This window comes from Camelus ferus, chromosome 19, assembly GCF_009834535.1.
Source record: "Camelus ferus isolate YT-003-E chromosome 19, BCGSAC_Cfer_1.0, whole genome shotgun sequence".
Lineage (NCBI taxonomy): Eukaryota > Metazoa > Chordata > Mammalia > Artiodactyla > Camelidae > Camelus > Camelus ferus.
Genome location: NC_045714.1, coordinates 36,243,567 through 36,268,793, shown reverse-complemented (window position 1 = coordinate 36,268,793; position 25,227 = coordinate 36,243,567). Strand labels below are relative to the sequence as shown.

Sequence of the window (25,227 nt, the reverse complement as noted above, 5' to 3'; positions counted from 1 at the left end):
AAGAAAGGAAGGAAGCAAGAAAGGTAGGTAAACTGTACCACAAGCTATAAAAGGCAGCAGGTAATTTCAGGATATACACACAATACACATAAACCGGTAAGACCAATGGCTTCACAGAACAGAATCCAACTCATAACTCCTTTGTCACTGGCTGTGTGGCCTTGGGTATGTTATGGGACTCTCAGAGCCTCGGTTCTCTTACCTATGATCGTGGTAATCACCACCTTACTTCAGGATTGCTGGGAGGATCTCTAACAGTAAATAATAAAACAGCTGCTTTATTATATCAGCACTCACTCCCTGTAAGCACTCTTCATGTGCTTCAGTTATCTGATCCACACATCAACCTTAGGTTGATGTTATCCCTGTTTCACAGCAGGGTAAACCGAGGCACAGCCAAGGTCACAAGTTAGGAGAGAGTGAAGCCAGGACAGGCGTCCAGTCTGGCTGCAGATGGGAATCAAGGACCAAGCACAGGCCTGGAATGGAGGATCACTCAAGAAGCAGTGGCTGGAAAACCAGAGGGACTGAGATAGAGTGGGAGACCCTCTCTGTCTAGAGCTGAATACCCACCAATTAGCCATGGAGCTGTCCAGACGCCAGTCCTTGCACCACTAGGAAAGATAACTTCCAGGAGGTCTCTGGGGTGCCAGATGCCAAAGCCACCCCCATTCACTCACCCTAACAAGGAGCAAGGGGACCCCAACATGTGGGAGGTGGGGATAGACACATTTCAACACCAGATGCTGTTGCTGTAGTTAGCATCAGTCAGCCTAGCTCCCATGCAACACCTAGGTGAATATTAGCTGTCCTTCCTTTTTAAGACCTTTCCGATATATTAATACTGGCTGTTATCATCACTCCCAACACCCAGTCATTAACACTGCAGTGACTGATTTTGGTCATCACAATACACATGAGGGCTTACTGCATGCCAGGCACGAGGCAAAGCAATTTAGCCAGATCACACTCTTGAACAGTCACAGCAGCCCTAGGAGTGGGTAGGATTTATGGTCCCCACCTTTTAGAGATGATAAATTCCAATAGTCATCTACCCAAAGTGACACAAGCAGCAGACCCCAGATACAGCCCCAGGCACCTGGAAGGCGGCTTCAGAAAAGGCCTACTTGTAGTGCAAATCCCAACCCCTTCCCCAGGATCTGCGTGTCCATCACATTCTCCTGGGCTGCTGAGCCTGGGATCACTAAGTCCAAGCCTGGCCCCTTTCTTGAGAAAACAGAGAACTGCTCCCATAGCCCTTCTAAGGTCTGCCCCAGCATGCCCCACAAGCAGCCCAGGACAAGCAAAGGCCCCTCACCTGGAGGGCCAGTCCATCTCCTCTCTTGGGTTTTCGAGGCCGAGGCTGTTTATTTTGCTTCATCCTGTACTGGCATTTGGTGCAGCACTGAACACAAGCTGGCTTAGCAGGGCAGCCAAGGCCCCCTGGGGCCTGAACACCTGCGCAGAGCTCCAGCCTGGCTTGCTAATTGCCAATTGCCTCACCATGGTGACTTGCACCTGGGCTGTTCTAGCCCAGCAGCACCTAAAAACAGTTGGCTTCTCATTCGCCACTCCCAACTCTGGGCGAGACCCTTTATGAACCTGACCCTAAGGCACACAACCCTAAGCATGGAGGTGGCCATGATTGTAACCTATCTTCTGTGTGAAGAAACTGAGGCTCAGAGAGGTGCCAAGGCTGACCCCTGCTCACACCTTTCGCCCTCTGCACGCACCAGCTGACATTAACCTCTGGAGCAGTATTGAAATCTTCATTGGCTCCTTTTCACTGACCTAGAAGCTAGCTATAGAGAGATACGATTTTGGCATGATGGGTTCTGGGCTTAGGGCACCTGGCTGGGTGGCCCCAGGTAAACAAGATGGAACTACTGGAGAGAGCTGCAAAGTTTAGAAGAGCAACAAACACAATCCACCCAAAGAGCTGGGGGCATGGGCAGCCACGTTAGAATCAACCATGGGCCACTCCCAACCAGTCCTCTCGCTGAGGCCGAGTCCCCTCGCTGCAATGGCTGAATTGTGACATGGCAACTTGGGAGCAGAATTGGAGAATCAGCCCTGGGATTTTTGAGTTGTTAATCATCTTGATCAGCTACCCAAGAGTTGTAAGAAATAGTCTTGATATGGCTGTTCTGGACGTCAAGCCTTTTAAATGAACTCAAACACTCCAGTTATTTGTTTGGGGAACCAAGGTTTAGAAACCCATTCAGTAGCCCTGGTTGGTCCTTGAACCAGCAACGTGGATTTCACAGGCTCCACTCCAGACTCAGAAACTCTGGGGGTGGGGCCTGGAAATCAAACTCCACTTAACAAGCCTTCCAGGGGATGCTGATACACTGGAGTTTGCGGCCTTAAGCTCCATGTCTGCTTGAGATCACCATGGTACTCCTGCGCTGGGCTTGTTCAATGAATGACCTACTTCAACTAGCCACCTTTCCATTTTAACCAGGCCCTCACATGCCCCACACATCTGACCTGCTGGAGAACAAAAGGGACACCAGACTGTTAGAGAAATACTGATTTTAATTCAACATAAGGTAAACTCTAGGCATGTCATCTTCCAGCCTAAAAATTAGCAAAACCATTGAAAACAAGGCACAATTTTCCCCATACTTGTTATGTGGCTCCAGTTACAAAAAAAAAAATTTATGAAAATGTTAAAACAAAAATAGATGTCTGAGATTTTTTTTAAGTGTATAAAAAACTCCCACAAAACCTGTCAACATTGTTCCTTATTCCACAAAATAGCACCAGTTAGGAGTAAAAGGTGTTAAAAAACCATTACGACAGCATTTCTGAAATGCAGCATGTCCGACCTCCCATTCCCCCTAAAAACGAATTATTGTGGAATAAAAAGGGACTTTAAAAATCACTGGAGGGAGGGTCGAGCTTTTATTGCAGTTTCCCCCTGCAGTCTCTTAGATGAGAGGAATGTGCTTCTGCCCCTGGCTGTCACTGCCTTCTGAGATTAGAAAAGGCTGAGGAATTGGGGTGTCATACTTCCAATGTGGGGACCTGTGCCTGCAGAGTAGTCTGGAGGGTACATGGTGGTGGGGGGGAGCCTCCTCCTCTCCCCTCACACTGGGAAGGCAGGGAGATACTGAGAAGCCATATCCATCTCCACAATATATGGCAGCTTATAACCCAGCCCACCCCTTTCCTGAGCTCCCCAGAGGGTTCTATTGCAGTCACTGGGAGGGATTTAGCTAAAGGTAGCCCTGCCCTTGGGTTTATGGGGAAAAAAAATAGCCCTGAATGTGATGATGACGTCATCCCTGCTGAAATCATCATCCTTGTGGAAAATACTCTAAATGGGCCCCGACAGTAGACCCCAGCCCTTTATACTGAGGCCAGGGGAACATGTCAGGGAAAATTCAAGAAAGACTCCAACATCATGTCCTCTTCTGCTGGCCCTAGAAAAAAACCATCCTGGGCCCTTAAAACGTCCCTTGGCTCCATGTCTACTGCTACCTACTCCTGGAAACAAGGAGCTGCAGACATTTAAAATATTAAAGTCTTACAGTAACTGTCTTGGGTGATTTTTTCAGCATTAACCTGAGTATTGGAGAGCTGTCGGCACTGTGGTTTTGGTATCTTAGCCGTTGTTTCTCTGAGCAGTAAACCCAGGAAGGAAAAATTTTAAAAAACCATCTTACTACCTACTTCAAGTTTTAAAGTTTTAGGAGAAGACAAAACGAGCACCGTGTCTGGCCGCTCCGAGCAGCCGGGTCTGAATTGTGCACAAGGAGGTGGCCCCTCGGGGTCCCCCTGCCAGGAGGGGACGGGCAGCTCTGCTCCCACCGAGGTCCGCGGCATGACCCCACACAGCTGAGCTGAGGAAGGGCAGAGCCCGGCTGCACCTCCTGGGTCGAGGCTCTGCCCACATGCCCTGGTACCCAGGGGACTATTCACAGGCAAAGTAGTCCTTCAGGGGGGCGAAGAGGTGTCGGATGACAGGTACACTCCAGGACCTCCCGAGCAGCTTCTGGCGGGCACCCCGGCCCATGTTGGACACGTCCGTGTAGTGTACAGGAAAGCCGAAGATCCTGGGGGCACCAGAGTGAAAAGCCCGAGTCAGAGGTGCCCCCTCCTGCAAGCTTGGTGTCTCTGGGAGATCCTGACCATGGCGGCCAACACAGCACTGCTCTTTCTGCCCTTGGACCTGTCCCTTCCCCCAGGCCCACCGGGCCTTCACAAGAGCCCTCTCTTGACCCCCATTGGTCAGGTCCACTGGTTCTTCAGAACACAAATGACTGCCATGAATGAGGGCATGGTCCCTCTGGGAGGAGGCCTGTCTTGTGCATGTCCGCACTAGCACTGGGCTCCTGGAATAGAGCCGGTGCTAAGTGGAACTTTCTCAAATGAATGAATGCCAAAACAGACAGCCAGCAGACAGACAAAAGGACTGAAATTAGGCAATTTACGTAATAAGAAATAAGGACATTCACGAAAAAGGACCTTATTTCCCATCATCAGATGCTCAGATCATTTATCACTGAGTACACTGAAGCATCCCTGCTTCAGACCAAATTGCTGGATCAAGGGTCAAGCTGAACTTAATGGCAGATAGCAACCAAATACAACAACAGCCTCACTGAATAGAATTCTAGCAAAGGCCTGGGAAGAGGCTGCAGATACACTGGACCTCATTCTTTCCCAGGTTTACAATCTAACATTAAAAATCAGACTGAGAAATAAAACTGGTTGTAGAACTGAAATATTTGGAATGAAGATCCTCTGTATCAAATAACCTCAAAACACAGCCAAAAATGTAATGAGGACTATTTATAGCCCTCATTACATTTCTAACCACAATAGAAACCAAATAAAAAAATAAAACAAAAAGAGAGGGAAAAAATTGAGTCAGAATAGGAGAACTGAAATCTAAGAACTGGTTCTTTGAATCAAAATTGACAACCAACCAGCTTAGCCAAATAAAGGAAAGGGGGGAAGACAGACTGTGGCTAAGGAGGAATCAGCTGAAGAATCAGCACCGTGGCAGGAGAAATCATGAAAAGAGCAATGGCATGTCAGTGGGGTTTCCTTTAGCCGGATCCTCATACATCCTAGTGTCCCAGCAGGTCGGGGCAGGCAGACGCCAGGGCAGCACAGCCCTGTACAGGTACGTGTGCGATCTAATGACCTCATGTTTCAGAATCCACCACCACCACCCTTTCACCATTTCTGCTAGGAAATAAGGACTAACTGAAAAGGTGTTACCCCCAGCCCCACTAACTTAGGTCAGTGAGACCATGTAGAATTAAGGCAAACACCTGCCCATGTGGACTGCTGACCTTAACCACGTTTTCTTCCCCTTTCTCTCTATCTGGTTGATTTCCCTCTCCACGTACAGCCTTGCTCACCTTTCTAGCTCAGTGCACCACAAAACATCTTCTTTGCCATTCATGACAACAGGGAAAAGTTGGTTTTTCCCCTGTCTGATCGAGTTCGACTTGGTGGTTATTGTCTGTACTTTCTTTAACTGGAGAACAAAATGACATCATGGAGTGAGCACAGAATGAAGGGTTCTGGGTCAGGGCTCAGAAGCACCTAGGGAAGGTGAAGGTGGGTGGGAGGGAGGGGGAGAGACGGTGGCAGGGCTGGGAGGCTGGGCTCGCAGAGGGAATGAGAAAAGGAGAGTTGGAAGGAGAAGAACATCCTGTGGTTCCCACAAAAGCCAAGAATTTAATGAACAGGAAGGACCAGCCTCAGAGAGAAAAAGAGATAAAACAAAAAAGTGACCATGAATGAGATCACATTGGGGGGGGGGGGGTGTCAAGAAAACACCAGAGTTATTGATCAAGCAAGATTAAGCAAAAGTAAAGGTTCACCCAGACTGGAGAGGATGGTCAACCAGGATTTGAATGAATAGAGCTTAGTTTGATGGAAACATTGAAAATTAAGTTTGTCTTAATAGAATTATCCATGACTCAACAGATTTGGGGGTTTTTTTTTGCAAAAGTATAATTAACTCATTTCTCACTGGGAGGATGAGCTGACGTTATCTGTGTCTCCACGGAGTGTGCGTTCACAGTTGGAAAGTCTAGTTGCCTTTTCCCACGGTGATTATTTGTTATCAAGAACCTCTCCTACTCTGTACTTGAGGATGGGATAGAACAATTATGTGGAGAAAGGAGGCCCAGCACCAGGGAGTCACGTGGGGAGAAGGGCAGGAACAAATTAGACACCAAGGTCAAGTCCCGCATAGAGGTTACCAAGTGCGTTTCCCAGCGGGCCAAGGCACAGAGCACATCTTACCTTTGCTGTCCTATTGAACTCCAAGCAGTCCTGCAGCTCGAGTTTATCATTCTTTGATGCTATCACGGGCCTGGGAACATCCAAAACCCATTACTTTCTACCGACTGCAAAGGGGCCTCGGTTAGGCGCCTCCCAAGGTGGGAGTGAGGGCCCAAGGCTGCAAAACGTGCTCTGGCAGTGAACTTGCTACAGATACGTGATAAAAGTGGCCCTGGCATGAGCACCAGCCTGTCTGCTGAGCCAGGGACAGACTAGCCCCTTGAGGCGGGAAGCCCAATGTCCAGGAGCAAATGCTCCCCCTCCCCAAATGTTAACAGTAGTCAAAGCTCCTTCATTAAGAAGAGCAGAGAGGGGGAAGCACATCGGAAGGAGTCAGGAGCCACTTCCCTCTCAGCCCCATGGCTCACTGGCTCAGTGAGTAACCTTGAGCAAATTCTGCCACCTTTCTGGGCCTTGGGATCTTTGTGGGTCTACTTGCTACAAGTGGCACATTAAACCCATGACTTGGTGGCTTATTGCTGGGGATGCAGCTTTAGGAGGCTTTAATAGTGTGGATCCAGGTAAGGACAGAAGGTGGTTCACAAAAGGGATAATTACCCTTGCAACATCCAACATTGAAACCGGCAGATGCAGACAGGGGCAAACAATGCTTGAGAAGGGAAAGGGATAGAACTTAGAAACTGAAGTGGTTAAGCAGGTCCAGAGCAGAAAATCAGCAAGAGGTCTGAATGCACAGAATTGATGGACATCACAGCATCCCTGTGTAAGGAACTCCAAGGCCAAAAACAAATCAGGCATAAGAGTGGGTACAGTGCCCCCAAGAGGGGCCATCGAATCACACAAAATGACCCCAAAGATTTCCTCGACCTCACCTTCTAGATTTCCAATGCCACCCTCTCTCCACTCCCAACTTTTCCATGAAGCCATTGGAGCTAAGGGCTCACAGGCCTGTTCTACCTTCTGTTGATTCTAGGATTGAAATCTAACCCCCTGAGGTGTTTGACCTAAAGGCTGGATTTGGGTCTGTGTTGACGATGAGTCTCCCATCCTGCAGAGCCTGGCGGTCGCCGCTCACTTCTCTTCCCAACTCAGGCAAAAGTCTCTACTGATTCCTCTTTTCATCTCAGATCCTACATCTAATGCTCAGCCAGTCCTCTAGGTCCCACCCCACATTATCTAGAATCTGATCCCTCCTCTCAATTCCATAGAAGACCCTCCTGCAGCTGCCACCCGCACTGTGTTGAGAGCATGTGGATGGAACATGTAGGGCACAACACAAAATCAGTCAGCCCTCCTCCTCGCAGCCACCTCAGGTGTCTCCCCATCTCTGCTCTCATCGCTAAGACAGCTCATCTTGCCTGCTTAAAACCTCACGTGACCTCCTGGGCCAAAGTCAATTAAAGTGATGCCATGCCCACAGGGCCCACATCGCTTGGCCCACACTTCAGAGTTCTCTGGCCTCCAAACGAAGCCACTCCTATCCCTGGAACACTTTCTCTGAGCTGGTCTGTGAATGTCATGGTCACCCTGATCCTCTCCCTTCTGCTTTCAACCACCATGTCTCCCCTCCTTCACTTAAGGTCCTGCTGGGATGAGAAGCCTCCCATCAACTTTTCCATTGCCCCCTCCAGCCCAGACCCTGAAATCGTTTCCTATCCCCTCTACCCCTTCCCCACGGGCAGCTTTGTGACAGCCAAGACTGACATCCAAGGTGATCACTGTGGAACTGGCAGCAGGGCCTGGCCGAGTGAGAGCTCAAGAGCTGAGTGAATGAGCCCAGCCCATTCGCCCCGCACCATCTGACCAGCTGATTAGCCAAGTGAAAATGTAAGCTATCTAGCAGAAATCCTGCCAGCTATTTCAGTGCCCTTCTCACCTCTGTCCACACTCTGCTAAATGCCTGAACGTTATTATACTTCCGATATTTCCTTTTAAAGGAGAATTTTTTCAAGCTAACTCATTTGCAAGTCACATTACCATCACATTTTGTTTCTTAATTAGCAGGTTGTTCTGCCTGAATCCACATAGGAGATAATTAATCCTCAGCCAAAGCAACTTTCTTGGTGACTTTCATCATGAAAGGACTGGTGAAAAGTTGGGGAAAGATCTTGGTTAAGAATATCCAAGGGAGATGGGCTTTGGGCTACTGATTGTATCTCAGCTCTTGCCACAGGCCTGGTCCAGGGATCACCTCATCTCAGGGGCAAGGAGATGGTGCCCGTTACCCAGTGGGACGGCATCCAGGAGGAGAGGTGGGGTGCAGAAGTGTCAGCATCCCTGGCTGGGAAGACAGTCTGCTCCAGCACATGGCACTTTTAAGAGCCAGGTTGGTGGGCAGAGCAGGAACAAGTCAACATGGACTGAGGAATCCTGGCCTGAGATTCCCAGGTAGTTGTACAGCTTAAGAGGCTTCAAACATAACACCAGGGGTTGGTCTGAAGCCCAGGGAGGGGCTTTTTCTCAGTAGAGCCAGCTCTTTCTAGAAGGTTCCAACGTGTCTCTGTCTCACAAGAGTTGACGGTTAGGGCTCACACCATTAGTTTAACTTGCCTGTTACCTGTCCCACTTGGAGCCCCTTGTTACCTGTTCATCCCAGGTAGGTTGCCCCAGAAGTAGCGGGCTCTGTGAGCAGCAGACACCTTGATGGCATCAATCATCACTGGATTACACTGCAGGGAGAGAGAAGGGCAGCTGCTGGGAGCCCACGTCAGAATTCAGGTGGCAGCCAGAGGAGGGCTTGACCTGGGCAGATGACATGGCTAGCCCCTGGCTGTGGAGGAGGCATGGTCCCAGGGGACAGACCAATTCCCATCAAGAATCTAACTGGAGGACAGAGCCAGTACTCCCATATTCATGGTGGGGAAAGAGACCAGACTGGACCTCCAGATTCTGAGAAGGTATACCCTGGGCATGCCAGATGATTCCACACTGTGTAATGTATAGGTGGTCAAAGTTCAAAATTGAAATCTGGCGAATTGAGGTCCTGGTGGTGGGAATGCAGTGTTGGCAAAACAGGACTTACGCCACCCATCCGCCAGGTTCACACATGAGAACACTGACCAGTCAGTTTTATAACCTCTCTACCCAGAATTTAAGCTCTCAAGTTTTGGAAGAAATGAGTTTAAGTGTGTAAAAAGTATTTACTACACAGTGCTTGATGCATATTAAGCAGTGGATAATTAAACTTGCCTGTGGTCCCTAAAGCAAAAGTTTTCAGAACAAGGATGAGAAAAAACTCTCTAGAGTAAAAAAAAAAAAAAGTTTAGTCAAATCTCATGAGGCCTCCAAAAGTAGACGATGGTTTCATCATCTGACTTCAGTGGGTGCGGGATGAGGTTAGAGATCAATTATTTCCCATGTACTAAAGAGAACCAACCCACTTGACTCCATTCCTCTTAGATATAGCCGTGTATTCCAAGGGGAACCCACATCATTCCCAGCACTAGAAATACCCAACAACCCCCAGCTACCAGCAGGATCTTCCTGCTCATGTTATCTTAACAATCAAGACCCCAGGACCCCTCACCTCCAGGAACCGAGAGATGTCCCTCTTGTCGCCAACCTTCATGGCTACCACATTCTCAAACATCCAGAAGAAAGGCCGGTCTTCACCCTCCTTGGGGCGGGTGTAATTCAGCAGGTGGTAGAACTCAAAGAACAGCCGGCCTGTGCCCTCTGGGCCCACAAAAGAAGATGGCAGAACCAGATTCAAACCCTTCAACCCGCTCCTCCATAGAGACCAATGGCTTCCCCATGATCAGCTAAGGCTGACACCCTGCAGTGCCCTCTCCCTGCATGCTCTGGGATGACTAAGGACGCAGGCATCAGCAGTGCAGTATTTATGAGTATATCTCTGAGGACTGAAGATTCACAATAAGGCCTGAACAGAGCCCACAGGTAAGGTTGGCCAGAAGCAAACAGCTTTCTCAGGCCATTCCTCCTGGACCAGCACTCAGGTGACATAGGGTCTCTTGGGCCACCAGGAAGAAGGGATGCTCACCATACAGGCCTTTCCTAGCGGGATTCACATTGGAGAGATCATTGCAGGGGCTTCCACCAATCACCAAGTCAAAGGGGCCCCATTCTTCAATCTGTGAGAGTCAAAACAGTCACTCTTAGGGGAGGGATGGGAGTGAGGATGGAAAGGTGAACAGCCTGAGATCCAGGTAACCAGCTAGAAGAAAACCTACTTCTAGGTCTTGCTTAGTCATTTAAGTCCCTCAGCTCCACTTCTGACCCAAGAAAACCCAGTGCTCAGGATTCCTAAGATCTAAATCATTCTGAATGATTTCCAAGTTGTCAGTGTAACACTACAGCTTGAAGCTCCTCTTCTGTCACAACCCTAGGCGTGGGGAGGGCAACAGCAGGGCTGTGAGGATGAGCGGGGCTCAGGGATGGAGGAAGGGGTGCTGCCCGTACGTTCTTCTTTGTGATGTTCCGGACATCATTCACGTATTTGATATTGCCCTCGTGCTTAACAGTTCCGACAGCGATGGACTCTTCACACACTTCAGAGGCGACATATTTCTCCACTTTGATGCCCAATTCTTTGAGGACCAAGTACCCTGTTGGGGGTCGTAGGGGAAAGAAAACAAAACAAGGTTGTCCTGCCCAGGGTCATCTCTCCTTCCAGAGATTCTAAGCCATCTCCAGAACTCGGACCAGACACAGCAAGGCCATGGCGGTCCTCAAGCGAGCCCCTGACGATGGCAACTGCACACTGGGCTCCCCAGGCTCTCTGTGAGTTTCGTGTATGTATAACAGCCCACTGGCAGCACCGATTAAAACTGACAGGTGCAGAGACAATGCCCTGCATCTACCTCCCAAGCATAGTCAGACACAGGAACAAAACCATCTTTAGTAAAAGAAAACCCTCCAATCTGGCAGCAGTGGGCCAAGCTCAGTCCCACTGTGGGTTATCTGTGCCAGCACGAGGAGGTCTTTAGGACCCAAAAAGGCCGGGAAAACAAACCACTGGTGACATGGGAGTCACTAAAAACTGAGTTTTAGGCAGGTGGACACTGGTAAGCACACAAAGGATGCTAAGTGCACAGCAATTTGCTTTCACTGCTTCCTGCTCTGTTGAAAGGGAGATGTTCCCAATGATACATCACAGGGCAGTTCTGACAAATGAGTTAAATCAGACAAAGCCCCAGGGGCAAACACGCTTGTTGGCTTTGCTTATTCCATACACAGGAAACCTGGTGGAATGGGAAGGAACCAAGACTGGAGACAGTACAAGGAGGAGTTGCCTGATTCATCTCCAGTGTATCTATGTTTATGGAACAGAAAATAATTTGCGAAGATTCCTGCACATAAAAAATAAAATGCAACAGCTAAGATATACACGCGTCAAGTATGGTAAAATGGTGGAGAGGTCTGAGGAGACAAACAAGGAGCCAGTGACCAACAGGTAATCAATCCCAGAGGTCTCTCCTGACACTGACAACAGATGCCCGGACCAGGTGGGCATCCCTGGGTGAACCCCAAACTCACCTGTTGCAATTCCATCAAACAAGGACAAGACTCGAATGGGTCGCCTTCGGTTTGCGGGAATCGCAGGGTATAACTTGGGCACTTCCTGCAGGTTAAAGAAAGAGGTCAAGGAGCTTAAGGTGCAGGAGGGAGACTCAAGCTTGGGGAAGAGACAGGAGCCCCATTTCTTAGCTGGGATGCCCCGGAGAGCTTTGGCACAGAGTGGCCCTTCTACCTTTAGACATGGAACACAGGTGAGGCTTTGACACAGGTGCAAAATCACCCACAAAAGGACAAGTTTCCCTCCATGAACTGCTGAGTGCAGCCCAGGAAAAGCCTCTCCCACTAAGATTTGAGAGTCACAGGCTTCCCTTCCCTCTTCAGTTCTAAGACTAAGGCTGGATCAGTTCTATTTCTTCAGCAGGCCCTTGTAAATCCATATAATGAGTGGCCAAGGAGAGGGGGAGGAAAGAACACTGGGGCCGCCTGGGAACTGCACACAGGGCGCGCCAATTAGCCAGCTCTCAAGTCCGAGGCTGCCAGACGCTCCTTTGTCTAACGAAACTTGGTCTCCATGAACTCATGGCAGACTTGCAGGGCCCCCCAAGCCCGGCACGGCGCCCGGGGCTTACATATTCAAGCCCGGGGTCGCTGGTGAAGAAGGCCTGCAGGCGCACGCTCCAGTCCTTGCGGCGCCGCAGGACGCCGTGGCAGCGCTGTGGGAGGCACATGTAGCAGCTCCAGGGCTCCTGCAGCTTAGCGTTGGCGGCCGTGCCCGTGCCCACCAGCACCTCCAGGCACTCCACGCAGAAGCACCTGCGCCGGGCGACCAGGGAGAACGACCAGGGAGAAAGGATGCATCAGGCAGCTCTCCCACCCACCTGCCCTTCCTGATACCTTCTCCAGCCCCCAGTTGCCCTTTTCCACAGGCTGGAAGGCCCTGGGTTTGGGGAACACCAAGCTCTTCCTGGGATGCCCGGACATCCTCAGTCAAATGGCTATGAACGACCAAGCTCAGCCCCCCAGAATTGGCTGATCTTCAGGGAGACTTCCCACCCAGCTCCCTGGCTTTCTTCGTAGTTGGTCTTTTTGGAGGGTCAGGTAATTAGGTTTATTTATTTATTCTTAGAGGCAGTTCTGGGGATTGAACCCAGGACCTTGTGCTTGCTAGGCATGCGCTCTGCCACTTGAGCTATACCCTCCCCCTTCCTTGCCTTTCTTCATTAAGCCTGCCCCAACGTCCCAGGAACTTCAAGGACAGGGCCCCTGCAGAATACAGACTCAGCCCTGGCCCAGGTCAGTGAGGCTCCGTCCCCGTGCCCGGGACCCTGTCAGGCCACGGCTGGCTTTGGCGGGGCCGCACTCACCGGCAGCAACTCGTGTTGCTGCAGAGGAGCAGCTCCCGGCCCTCGCAGCACACGGTGCAGTACGACTGGTAGCCATCATCGTCGTACATGTAAAACAGCTCGAGGAAGCGGTCCTGGCAGCCAGAGACAGACGCCTGTGAGATTGCGACCCGGGACGCCAGGCCCCGCATGCTCGCTGGCTGGCAGAGGCCCCAGGACGCGGCCACAGAGCAGGTCACTGCTGGCTTGGTGCCTGTCGCAGGGACAACTGGCGAGGGTTTGGGTGCCCCCAGGGACGGCCTCCCTGCTGCAGCCCCGCAGAGCCCCTCAGAGTGGAGGGTGGGGCGGTCAGCCCCCATGAGACCCTCCCTAATGCCCACACATGGGTGCTTTTCTCAGGGGAAGAGCAGGGAAGTCGCGGAGGAGGGAAGGGGCAGGAATGTCCCGGGTGGGACCTGGACTTACCCGGCACGTCTGGCAGAGCCCACCCTCAAAGAGAGGGTGGAAGGACACGGGGTTTTTCCTACCACAGGACAAACAGCTATCTGTAAGAAAGACAGGATGCTGCCTGTGGCAAGTATAGCCAACACCAGCTGTTGAAGCCTTGGGGCTCTTCCTTCTTAAACATTTGCTCCACGCTAGGAATACACCAAAGATTCTCATGCTTTGTTCCTTTGACTGTGCTTCAAAGTTGCCATCCCTGTTCCAGAGATGGCAAGAGGCTAGCATGACAGCCCCAAGCAGAAGGTCCCATAAGACGGGCTAAGACATGGCCCAGAAGGAAGACTGGGGAGGGGAGGCAGGGGGCGGGGGGGGATGGTGGAGGGTGGGAAGAACAGAACAAGGAGCTTCCTGAGCAATGGAACAGGCCTGAAGGCCTGGTATGAACATTTTTGAGACTCTTTAAAGACTGAGACTTTGGGGGTATTTGGTGATGCCAGCTTGCATGTTGTCCCATGGTAAGACTTGCCCACAACCAGCCATGGCTGTAATTTCAGAGCCCGGGTCCTTTTACTATTAGGCTCTCCTGCCTCCCTTCACATCAGCAGGTCTAACTGATCCACATCACGGATCAGGTAGGCAAGGCCTGAAAAAGCACCCCAGACTAGGAAGCAGACAGATGGGTGAAGGAGGCGTCTCGAGGGATGGAAGGATTATGGGTCAAAGTTCCCAAAGGATGGTCAGGGTCTGCTCCCAACCTGGCTCCTGGGTTGTTTTCCTACCCCGCATTGAGTAATCACTTTGTTGACAAAAGAACATCAGGCTGAGGAAGTGATGGTCTTTCTCACACATTCTGGGTCCCATTAGACACATACTGGGCAGTTTCAATCCCAGTGGTGACTCCCAGTCACGGCAAACAACCCAGAGTTGGCTTGGGAGAGTGACAGTCACTTATGCCCGGCTTTCACCACAAAGCCAGTTCCAGTGCTTGTTCGGGAGGGCCAAGAGGCCGCAGATCATGGTTTCAGATTTGGGGCTCTCCCAGCCCAAGCACCCCCACTGCTGCTCACTTCTTTTAGGGGCAGAATCTGTGTCAGTGAAAATCAGGCAGCTCATTCTATAAAATGTAGCATTTAAGTGGGATGTTCACACATCAACCTGAGGTCAAGGCAGAGTTCTGGGTTGAGCTCTGCAGGGCAGAAAAGCGGGACTGGAGCAGAAGCTGGGAGCACTACCCAGGAAGGGAGGATGGCAAGGGAGTACCTTCCAGACTGCTCTTGTTGTTCGTAACATCTGAAGCCATTTGCTCTGTTGAGAAAAGAGACGGCGTGAGATGAGGTCGAGGAGACTCTCACTGATCATCTAAGTCACACTCCCTTGCTGAGGGTCCTCACTTTGTGCCCACTACCACCTAATGATGGGTAGAATGGCCCCCAGCCTCCCGGCCCCACAATCACCTCGACTCTGGTCCTCCTCTCCTCGGTCTTTGCCATTGTTATAACAGTTTGTCTTGAGGCGCTTGGGTGGGGGACAGTAGTCAGAGGTGGCTGAGTCATCCGCTGTGCGTCTTCGAGTCTTGTTCTCTGTGAAAGGTGAGAAGGCAGCCGAGGCTGGGAGGGAGTGGGGTGCAGGAAGGACTGGACCATGCTTGCTAGGCCTGGGTACCAGCTGCATCTGGGCTGTGACTTGAGTCCACACTGGGTGTCACACAGCCCCTCTGTGGGCAACTTGGATGAGGATGTAATTCAAAACTCCTCACATGTTACGTATGTGTAGGGTCTTAGCTATGGGTGCAAAATACATCCTCTAGCCTCAGCACAGAGGATTAGACACAGCTCAGTCTACAGCTGAAACCCTGACACTGTCCACCATCCCCAATAAGCTGATAGCCACAGGTAGCTGAGAACCAGCAATGCCACTTGTGTGACTGAGGAACTGCGTTTTACGTTTAATATCAATGTAAATTTAAAAATTGATCCAATTAATCAGTTCATTTAGAACAAGTTGGCCATTGTGAAAACAGAGACCAAGCATTTGTAACGAAAATTTATCATCCAAATTGAGATGTTACAACACACATAAAACAAGATCTTGAAAACAGTACTAAAGACCATGTAAAATCTTAATTTTTTATACCAACAGTTGGAAATGCTAAAATGTTGGAAATAGATTAAGTTTATGGTCGATATTAATTTCACCTGTTTCTTTAAGCTTTTTAATGTGGCTACTAGAATAAATTTAAATTATGTGGCTACTATATATTTCTATAAATGCCATTTATATTTTTATTCACTCTATACAGTATAGTCTATAAGGGACATGGTTAAATTTAACTCTGCCCCTAGGAGAGAAAATTATGCAGCCATTAAAAATCATAAGGAAACTTTAGTGACAAAATGACATTTGACAATGTTTATACTATTAATATGAAGAAACAGGAAAAGGAAGAAACCAACTAGTGAACAGAAAGCTCAAAGGACGTGCACACCCAGCAATATTAACCTGGAGGGCAGTTGTGAAGGTTGGAGTGAAGGGGTGGGTGAGAGTTCAGCTCGACTTTTTAACAAATTTGATTCTTTTCCAGTGACCACTGTATATGCAAAGAAATTGAAAGTACAGAGAAAATAGTGCATAGTCAAAAGATGGGGAGGGAATACCGTGCTTCCTTGATTCTAAGTTCCCACTGCCTGCACGACGAACCTTCGACTTATTAACCACTTTTTTTGGGGGGGGAAACAAAACAAAACAAAACAAAACAGAAAACACTGCATTAAATATACAGATTGTAAGACAAATCCTGGATTTCAGGCATCCTGGATTCCTGGAGCATGACAATGTGAAACCACAGGTATCTTATAATGCAGGAAATAAGATAATCAGTCAAAATCTTAGGATGGGTGATGTCACTCTCTGAAAGGAGGTTGCTTATGGGTTTTCAGCTTTTTTTTTTTAATACTTTCCAAGTTTTCTTCAAAAAGCAGAGTTTATTTTTCCTTTTAATAATGGGTGCTAGTGTAGATTCCAGCCAAAGCTGATTGGTTGCTGGAAAGCCGGGCTGGGGTGAGGGGTAGTGGGTGTAACTGCATCTCCCAAGGGTGCCCCCACCAGCAGTGGCAGGGCTGTTGCCACAGGGAGTCTCAGTCCCACCTGGTCGCTTGTTGTTGGGTTTGAGGCCCTCGATCCCAGTGGGCTTAAAGCCCCCGTGAGCCCACTCCAACATGGGCTTCAGCTGGTCCTCCAATTTGTCTCCAGGGCTGCTGGGGAAGGTCTTGCCAGCCCGTATCCTGGCTTTCTGCCGAGACAGAGACAGAATCTGATGAACAGGAGAGGAGGGGGCTCGCTAGGCCCCACCCAGGGATTCCCCTAGCTGGGGCCTGCATTCCCCTTCACACTGGGCCCTTTCATAGCCAGACAGCTGTCCTGAGCTGTGGTATGTGATGGCGAGAAGGGGCCTATGCAGGGGACATGGGCAAGAGGCCATGGGGGAGAGTTAATTCTCTCCTCACAGGCACCAAGTTCAATTTCTTCCCTGTGGTCAACTCCCTCGAGGGCAGCGGATCAGAAGCAGCACTGCCACTCTGAGATATGGGAGAAGCATCACCAGCACTGTCTTACCGCCTCTGAGAAGGCTCCAGGTTTCTTTTTCTTTCCCTCATGAAGATGGGGAGGTGTTGAACATTAAGTCCTATTTCAGAAGCACTAGGATTGACATGTTCTAATTAAGCACAAGTCTTGTCTCAGAAATGCTCACTAATCTTTTCAATCTCAAGCCAAGGTAGAAGAAGGAGCAGAGCCTGAGGGAACCCACAGACCAGGGAGGAAGCAGCTGGCCGCAGCTGCTGCCCAGTCTTGGCCTTGAACCAGCAGCTCTAGAAAAGCTTGCTCCCTAAAAAGAATATTGGCTCCTACTCCCCAGTGCTTCTCCTTCCTCACTCAGCAGACAGTATGGACAGACACCAGCAGACAGGCACCAGCAGGAAGCTGGGGTAGTCCTGGGAAGGCATGGGGCAGTTTCAGATCCCTTCCTACCCTCCCCAGCACGGCCCATCAGGCCACTGCCTTTTAACCTCCTCCCCCTGGTTGCCTTGTGGCCTAAGCTGACTTCCTGTATGTTTCTTGCTTTACCCCGATTCATGGGGCCACGCCCTCCCTAGCCACCCACCACCCTGTTACCTCCAGAGCGTAGTACATGGCCTTCCTGTAAGAGACCAGCTTATTGAAGGTCGCCAGGTTAAAGTGATGGCTGAACAACCCCAGCGCCACCAACTTATCTGCTGGTATCTAGAAGAGAAAGCCATCGTCAACAGCCATCTACAGCCTGCGTCTGCGGTTCCCTGTGTCTCTCATGGTGCTCTTCCTGGGGATCAGGTTCACAGATGGAAACAGAAAGTTTGCTCTTTGTGTAAGAGCAAAATGTTCCACATGTTCCCTGGTGTGGCTCAGTCTTGAAATTCACCATGGATGCTCCAACTTTTTTTTTGCTCATGTTCCTCCCTCCTTCGTGAGCACGGCAAGTAGCTGTGATTACTACATACTATTTCTTTAGCCTTTTATTATTTGAGCTACTTCAATGTATGCGTGTAGAGAACCATGTCTGACACAGAGTAAGCACTTTTTCAGTGGCTGTGATTTGTTGATTCGTGCCTTCCCCTGGGGCTAACGACCCATATTCGCCATGTCGCCATGTCTCAAGCCCCTCGTCCCCAGGCCGTGCATGAACTAATCTGGCTGCCAGTGATGAGATGAAACCAGGCATTCAGGTTTCATCAGAGCCGACAGACACGTGCTATTATTTCGTTCTCCCCAGCTAGTGCTTCTTCTGCTCGTGCTGGCCTCTATTGACCTCTAATCTGACCTCCCACGGGGGTGTTGCCCCCACTAGTGAGAAGGAACTGGGATTCAACACAGTTGTACATTGAAATGTGGGTGCTACCCCAATGCCAAACTGCTTCAATGCAGCATGTGTCCTAAGCCCTAGGCCACTTACTGTAATCCCATCCCATAGGCTAACTAAAGTAACAGCCCCACACTTCATCTTATTAGCATCGGATGCAGTCTTGCAAAGCATGTGTCTCACTGGGCCAGAGCAATTACAAACAATCCAAGTTCTTTCATTTCACAGAAGTCGCCCACTTCCCTGCAACTGGATGCTTCAGGGGAAGCACAGGCCCAGGACATTTGTCCTGCTGCTCCCTCTGCTGGCCAAAGAGGGCTTCCGCATGCAGACTCTCCCCACCAGGGGAGACTCATACTATTCTTGCCCTTTGGGAATTTCAATGTGTTTACGGCAAATGGCCCCTGAGGAAGGGGAAAACTAGAACCTCAACTTGAGCCTGAATCCCACAGTTATGCCACCTGGTCCTTCATGCCCGCATCTGCCTCCACCCAGCCCACTCGCTCGGCTGTTCCTCACCTAACCTCAGGACATACTGAGGGTTGGACTGACATTTGGAAAAGATTATCGCAAAGTATTGTTTGCCCCATTCTAATCAAAACCTGGAGATCTAAGAGGGTGCCTTAGAAAGGTATAAGAAGGATCCACAAAACAACTCTTATCTGGCAGACTCTCATCAAGAAAGATGAGCTTTAAATGGCTAATATCAAAAATCAGGAAACCCTGGACTCACCACTCAAAAGGACTTTACCATCCAGGTGACCCTGGATCCATCTCCAGGCCCAGCCAGGGATGGCCCAACCCCCAGGGCTAAAGCTGAGGCAGAGACCACCCTTCCTGTCTCTTCCAGGCTCCTCCACTCAACATCTTTGAGGATATCTGCCCAGCTGCCCATACTGGTGACTCTGACCCCGAGAAATAAACCAACAGAGCCCAAGTGGCCATGGGTCCCAAGCTCTGGGCCTCACAAGACCCTATGTATCTTTGTGAGCCGGTGAGAAGGGATGTATGTTTTTGTCCTTATGGACACGCAGAGTCATGCAGCCTCATCCATCTGCAGAAAGCAGGCCGTTATCTTAAAAGGCAACTGTAAAAGGAAGGGAAGGAAAACACCATGGGTCTGAGAGCCACAGAGGCTTGCCTTGCCCTGGACTCACCTCGGAGAACTTGCCATCGCCAAACCACTGAACCCATCGCATGCCGGACATCGCCTGGCGCTTGGAGGTGGCCTTCCAGGACACCACCATGGCAGGCCACCAGGAGAAGCCCTTGATCTTTCCCCACACAAGATCCCCTATTCCAAACTCTTTCCCATCCTGCAAGAAAAAGCACATGAAAGAATCCCAGTGAGACAGTCCAGCTGGGCCAAGCAGAAACCCTACCCATCCCAGTGACCCCATGGCAATTGCCTCTGAGTCCAACGCAGGGCTTCCTGCAAGGCCGGCAGAGTTCCTCAGGAAATTCCCTACCCCTCCAACATTTCCTGGTTGAAAACTAGTGAGGATAGCTTGAAAATAAAGGACAGAAGATGGGCAGGCTTGGTTGTTTGATAAGAACATGGAGTTTTGTTTTTTTTACATTACCTCTACAACATTTACCCTGTAACATTTAACGTAGTATTCAGGAAAGAGATCAACTGAAAATTCACAGGAAGCAAGATCAGAGTAAAAAACCTGGATATTCCCATCACAGGTCATCAAATCAGATATTACAAAGCCATTAAACTGCCAAAAAAATTCATCCATTTGCATATATTAAAACTTGCCATAAAAGGTGAGATGCCCATGGAATCATGCAAGTTATTAAAATGTACCTATGAGATCTACTCTGAAGTCATGTACACGGAAAAAAAGATTTCTATACGATACATGTACATACATATGCACATACATAAGTAGCCACGCTGGAGTGAAACCAACAAGCTCAACTGGTTAATTATAAAGAACACTAAACGGATCGTGCAATACAGTGGATTATAGACTTGAAAGTGAGGCAACTGCAATTCCTAATAAGGGAAGCCAATCAACACTTGTAAATATAACATGATGAAGAGAAATTATGTATTATGTATATAACCCAAGATATATATTTCTAGGTATAAAAATGTAATGTTCAGAAATAAAGTCAATAAAAATCTGGTGCTTGAGTTATGCCTGGGAGACAAGCAGGATACAGGAAGTACTATGTTGCATAAGGAAAATGTACTTGAAGAGTGAATTCAAATATTAAGATGAAAGTAACAAAAATCAGACTAATAGTCACCTCTGGGTAACTGTCTTCTTTTCCCCATATTCAGCCCCTCCTAGTGGTACCTGATACTCCGTGCTGTCTGCATCTCTACCCTCTGCATCCACCAGTGGCGGGGACTCCACGCTCTCCTGCTGGCTGTCCTGGGCCAGGTGGGCGTAGGGGGTGCTGCTGCTCTGGGGAACCACATCGTCTTCTGTGAGGTCAATGGTGAGGTAGGGGCTGGCAGGGGACGGCCACGGCGTGCCTGCCGAGGATGCTGTCCGCCGCCTCAGGGACTGTGGACAAAAGGATACATAGCTTGGGCCACAGCAAATCAGGGGCATGACCAGAGATCAGTGGTACCCCCAATTGCTCCCCACACAAGCAGAAAGAGTGGAACAGAGGCCACCAAGGATGGTTTTCCAGGAACAAGAATCTCTGAAGCGGTGAGAGAAAGCAACTTCCATGAGAACAAAGAATCAAGGACAAAGACATGATTGTGATGAGAGGCAGAGAGGGCCACTGGTTTCCTAAAGTGCTTCTTGGTGCACAACCTTGCACAGGAATGGGCAGTTGCTGGACCCCTATGGTTGTCAAGAGAATCAGTGAAGAAACTAACGAGACAAGACAATTTTGGAACCAGTGGTTTGAGTCAGAGGAAGAGTAAGAACCCAGTCAACAGGGAATCCTTGTGCCTTCCCAACACAGTTGCATCCAGGGACCAGGCCAGGAGAGAAGTCAACAGGCTTATGAAGGGCCTACCCAGCAGCCAGCAGAGAAAGGAAAAGGCAAGACCCTGAAAGGGAGATGAGCGTGGAGACGGGAAGCAAGTTAAACACCAGCCATCTTCAGGGGCGTGGTGAGAGGCAGAGCCCCCAGTTAGAGACTGGGGACAGGGGTCTGAGCATCCGGGGAACCAACCCTGGTAGCTGAGAACTCCACGGGGGATTCGTCCACGTGATTGCGGCCCTGCCGGCCTCGGGTGGAACGCGGGGAGGGCCTGTGCCTCTCCCGGCTGGAGGTACTGTTGTGATTTCGGGTTCGGACCTGGAGCAAGAAAGGACAGGCACGAAGCCTTTGGTGAGTGGAGGCACAGGGTCTCGGGCAGGGGGCCAAGAGGACTGGCCTTGAGAGGCCGTCTCCCACCAACAGAGGTGAACGAGGCAGTTGCGTAGGAGGGGACTCGGGACTGGCAACTTCCCACCCAGAGACTCCCCTAGTTAGTGGGAAACAGGGGCAGGTAGGGTGGCCAGCAGGGCTGCCTGACAATCCACAACAGATTCCACTCTGCCTCTCACAACTGAAACTGGCCCCTGCAAACTGAAAAGACAATCCAAGTTTACTCTAAACCAATTTTTTTTTTTCCCAGAAAGCATTAGAACATTTGTTGCATTCTTCAGGAAGGTCTTGGTTATCAAGATGGATGAGAAACCCTTAGGCTTCCTCCTGAAACTGGCAGGAACTTGGGTGCTGCAGACCTGTGTTCAAAGCCTGCACAAGCGTTAATGTTTAACCCTGGGCAAGTTATTGGCATCTTCTCTCATCTGTAAAAGGGAATGAGACACATCACATGCTGGCTGACCATAAGCCTTAATTGCCTTCCCATTTCCAGAGTTTTTAGTCACAGAATCCACCTAAGGAAGTGACTCCCAAGGGCAATTGGCAGTCAAGTCATCCACCTGCAAACTCTATCACCCTTGGATAGGTCTAAGAGTGTTAAAAGTAAACATAAAAAAAAACAAACAAAAAACCCCAATGTCAATTGTGTACCCACTCTGTGCTAGGGATTGCATTTATGCCTTAAATTGTAATTTTTCTATAGATTTTGTTTGGAAGAATAAAATATGGCTTATAAATTTTTATTAAAAAGTATAAACTGCCACGTGAAAAAACCTTCAAAATGTTCACAAGCTTTGCTATCATTTTTCATTTTCAAAACGTTTGTTCATCTCGGTCTTCAAGTTCCCAAGGAGATGCAAGACAGGGTTTTCTAACGCAGACCTATGCGCGGTTGCAAGCGCCTTGGCTCGGGGTGGGGACTTACAGCTGGGCTTTCAGCCCGAGTCCTGGTTTCACGGAAGAGTTTTGGCATCACTGGAGTGTCGGAGCCATCTCCGTCTTCCCCTTCGCCATCTCCATCGCCCGTCAGATCCTTTATAAATGAAGCATTATTAAGTTCAGGATGGCATTAAAAGGTCATATAACCAAAATAGTTTAAAATGAAGAGTCAATCATATTGAAAATAATCATACTATTGGTCCAAGTCACCTAAAAAGATTAACTACCTCACTTTGTTCCAAAAAAAAAAAGATTTTTACAATGGCTCACCGTGGGATCATGAGTGATTGAAACAGAAAACCCCACTGGAATCATAAAACCAAAGAAATGGTGTAACTGCAACATGCATTGTGAAGCCTTCCATGTCCACACCACGGTTAGGCTAGTTTGCTCTGCCCAGCAGAGAGACCTGGTCAATTTCCACAATTAATAGCATCTGCGTGAAATTACAGGCTTAAGGAAGATGCTTCATGATACAATGCTGGAGAAGAAATGGGACCAATCCCATGTCAAGCAAGTCATGTCTTGAGGGCATGTCCCATGCCACACATTCAAGAAAAACTGAGCACATACACACACACACACACACACACACAAACAGCAGTGGTGAGTGGCCCGAGGTTAAGAACTTGAACTTTCATTTGCCAACTACAGCCCGAGGCCTTCATATTAGAACAGTATCTCCCTTACAGCACAACAGGGTTATAGTCAGAATCAAGCAATGCACCCTTCACCCAAGGCCAGGCACAGAGGAAGTGCTCAGGCAGAAGACTACTGCTGTAACACATAACTATCTACCAGAACTACAACAGCCGTCCTGAGCCTCTGAGCCTGCACATTGTCCCTCCCAATTTCCCACACAGCCCTTGTTCCCCACCATCTGGGTACCCCCGGTCATCCTCCATCAGAAGAGGAAGCTGAATGAGGCGAGTTTTCATTCATCCATGACTTTTGTCCATAATTTTGTTCCCAATGCCAAACACTGGTTCTTTGAGAAAAGTAACCAAATTGACAAAACTCAATATTATTCATAGAAAAACAGAAGACATAAATAATGTCAGGAATAAAAAAACATGTAAAAAGTATAACTTGGAAAAAAACAAATCAAGTAGAAACCTTGATGTCACAAGTGTTAAAAGATATTGCAGGGATTATTGAAAATCCCCTGAAACAAGTCAGACAATATCTTTCCAACGTGAAAAAATCCTTGAGGCCCCATGGCCACATAACCCTGATATCAAAACCAAACTGGGGGGCAGGGTATAGCTCAGTGGTAGAGTGCATGCTTAGCATGCACAGAGTCCTGGGTTTAATTCCAGGTACTTCCATTAAAAATAAATAAATAAACCTAATTACCTACCCCCCCAAAAAAACTAAAAAAAAAACCAAACACAGGCCTAGTACAAGAAATAAAATCATATAGCCATTTTACTCATCAATAGCTGCTAAAGTATATAAAATTCAAGCACACCGTGAGCAAGATGGACTCATTCCAAGAATAAAAGGAGAGTTTGCTACAGTAGAAATGTATCAATATAATTGATCGCCCATATTGAGAAAAAAAGAATTTCAAAAGCTTGGCATATAACGACAAATGCCATCCTAAGTGAAACTGTTAGAGGCCTTTCCTGAGTGTTCAAATTCATCATTCAAGTATCTGCTGGGTACAGTTTAAGTCAGCCTCAGGTCCCCCGGTCAATGAAAGTTAGAGAATTACCCTGAACCCTGAAGAGGGGAGAATAGAGCGTGTACCTGAGTATAACTTAGCAGGCTGGAGACTTCCCTCTTGGACAGTCGTGAGCTTGACCTGCGGCCTGTGGGGGAAGGACCAGAGTCTGCTTTGAGGAAGGGACAGCTGCTGGGGGCTGTCCTGGGGCCTGGAATCTCCCTAAACCCACTGGCATCCTCAGGGCTTAATTTCTAACCCCCCAGGACCCACAGTCCCCTCAGTAAGTCCCCTTGTAAGGCAACAGGACACAGGGCCCGCAAAAAACAGGACCCAAAACAATACTGAAGGTACTCCTGAATGAGGGCATCAGATTCCTTCCAGAACTGTGCTGCCCAATTCAGTGGCCACCAACTCCACTTAAGTGAGCGATCCAGTGCCTGCCATGGCAGCCACATACGTTTCAAATGCTCACACATGGCTCATGGCTGTTGCAGTGAACAAGGCAGAAATAAAACACTTTCACCCTCTAGAAAGTTCTATTGGACAGCACAGCTCAATGAGTTCTTAACAGCAGGATGGGACAATATAGGGGTTTCCGAACCAGCTGAGTCATTCAATCTCAGTGGGGAGGATCCCAGGTGATCTGATCTGGGAGCTGCAGAGGGGAGGGGAGGGGAGGGGAGGGGGGAAAGGAAGCCAGCCTTAGACTTTCCCAACCTGAGTGTATTTCTTCCCACCTAACCACAGGCCCAGCTGTGAGGGGAGAGGGGTCCCACTGCAGAAGGGCCAAAGAGCCCAGTCTATATTGTGACTGCCCCCATGACTGGAAAGGAACAGGGGTC

The 25,227-nt window shown here is 49.1% G+C and overlaps 1 protein-coding gene across 5 annotated transcripts in view; it reads right to left on the bottom strand.

Moving 5' to 3' along the window:
• Positions 1-2,520: 2,520 nt before the first annotated feature.
• The window catches only part of DNMT3B (DNA methyltransferase 3 beta), a 37,235-nt gene continuing 14,528 nt past the window's right edge, over positions 2,521-25,227 (bottom strand). The window contains exons 3-22 of one of the 5 annotated variants that reach the window (XM_032462105.1): positions 24,469-24,530; positions 22,703-22,810; positions 21,580-21,705; positions 20,742-20,954; positions 19,587-19,745; positions 17,709-17,816; positions 16,683-16,827; positions 14,993-15,118; positions 14,799-14,843; positions 13,560-13,639; positions 13,116-13,228; positions 12,381-12,564; positions 11,770-11,854; positions 10,693-10,838; positions 10,274-10,364; positions 9,800-9,948; positions 8,857-8,942; positions 6,274-6,343; positions 5,379-5,497; positions 2,521-4,061 (exon numbers count right to left, since the gene is read on the bottom strand). In XM_032462105.1, the coding sequence (XP_032317996.1) occupies positions 3,920-4,061; positions 5,379-5,497; positions 6,274-6,343; positions 8,857-8,942; positions 9,800-9,948; positions 10,274-10,364; positions 10,693-10,838; positions 11,770-11,854; positions 12,381-12,564; positions 13,116-13,228; positions 13,560-13,639; positions 14,799-14,843; positions 14,993-15,118; positions 16,683-16,827; positions 17,709-17,816; positions 19,587-19,745; positions 20,742-20,954; positions 21,580-21,705; positions 22,703-22,810; positions 24,469-24,530 (2,357 nt within the window). In that variant the 3' untranslated portion in view covers positions 2,521-3,919. The remainder of the gene's footprint in view (positions 4,062-5,378; positions 5,498-6,273; positions 6,344-8,856; positions 8,943-9,799; positions 9,949-10,273; positions 10,365-10,692; positions 10,839-11,769; positions 11,855-12,380; positions 12,565-13,115; positions 13,229-13,559; positions 13,640-14,798; positions 14,844-14,992; positions 15,119-16,682; positions 16,828-17,708; positions 17,817-19,586; positions 19,746-20,741; positions 20,955-21,579; positions 21,706-22,702; positions 22,811-24,468; positions 24,531-25,227) is intronic. The other 4 variants (XM_032462106.1, XR_004313205.1, XM_032462107.1 and 1 more) reach the window with 4 other exon arrangements.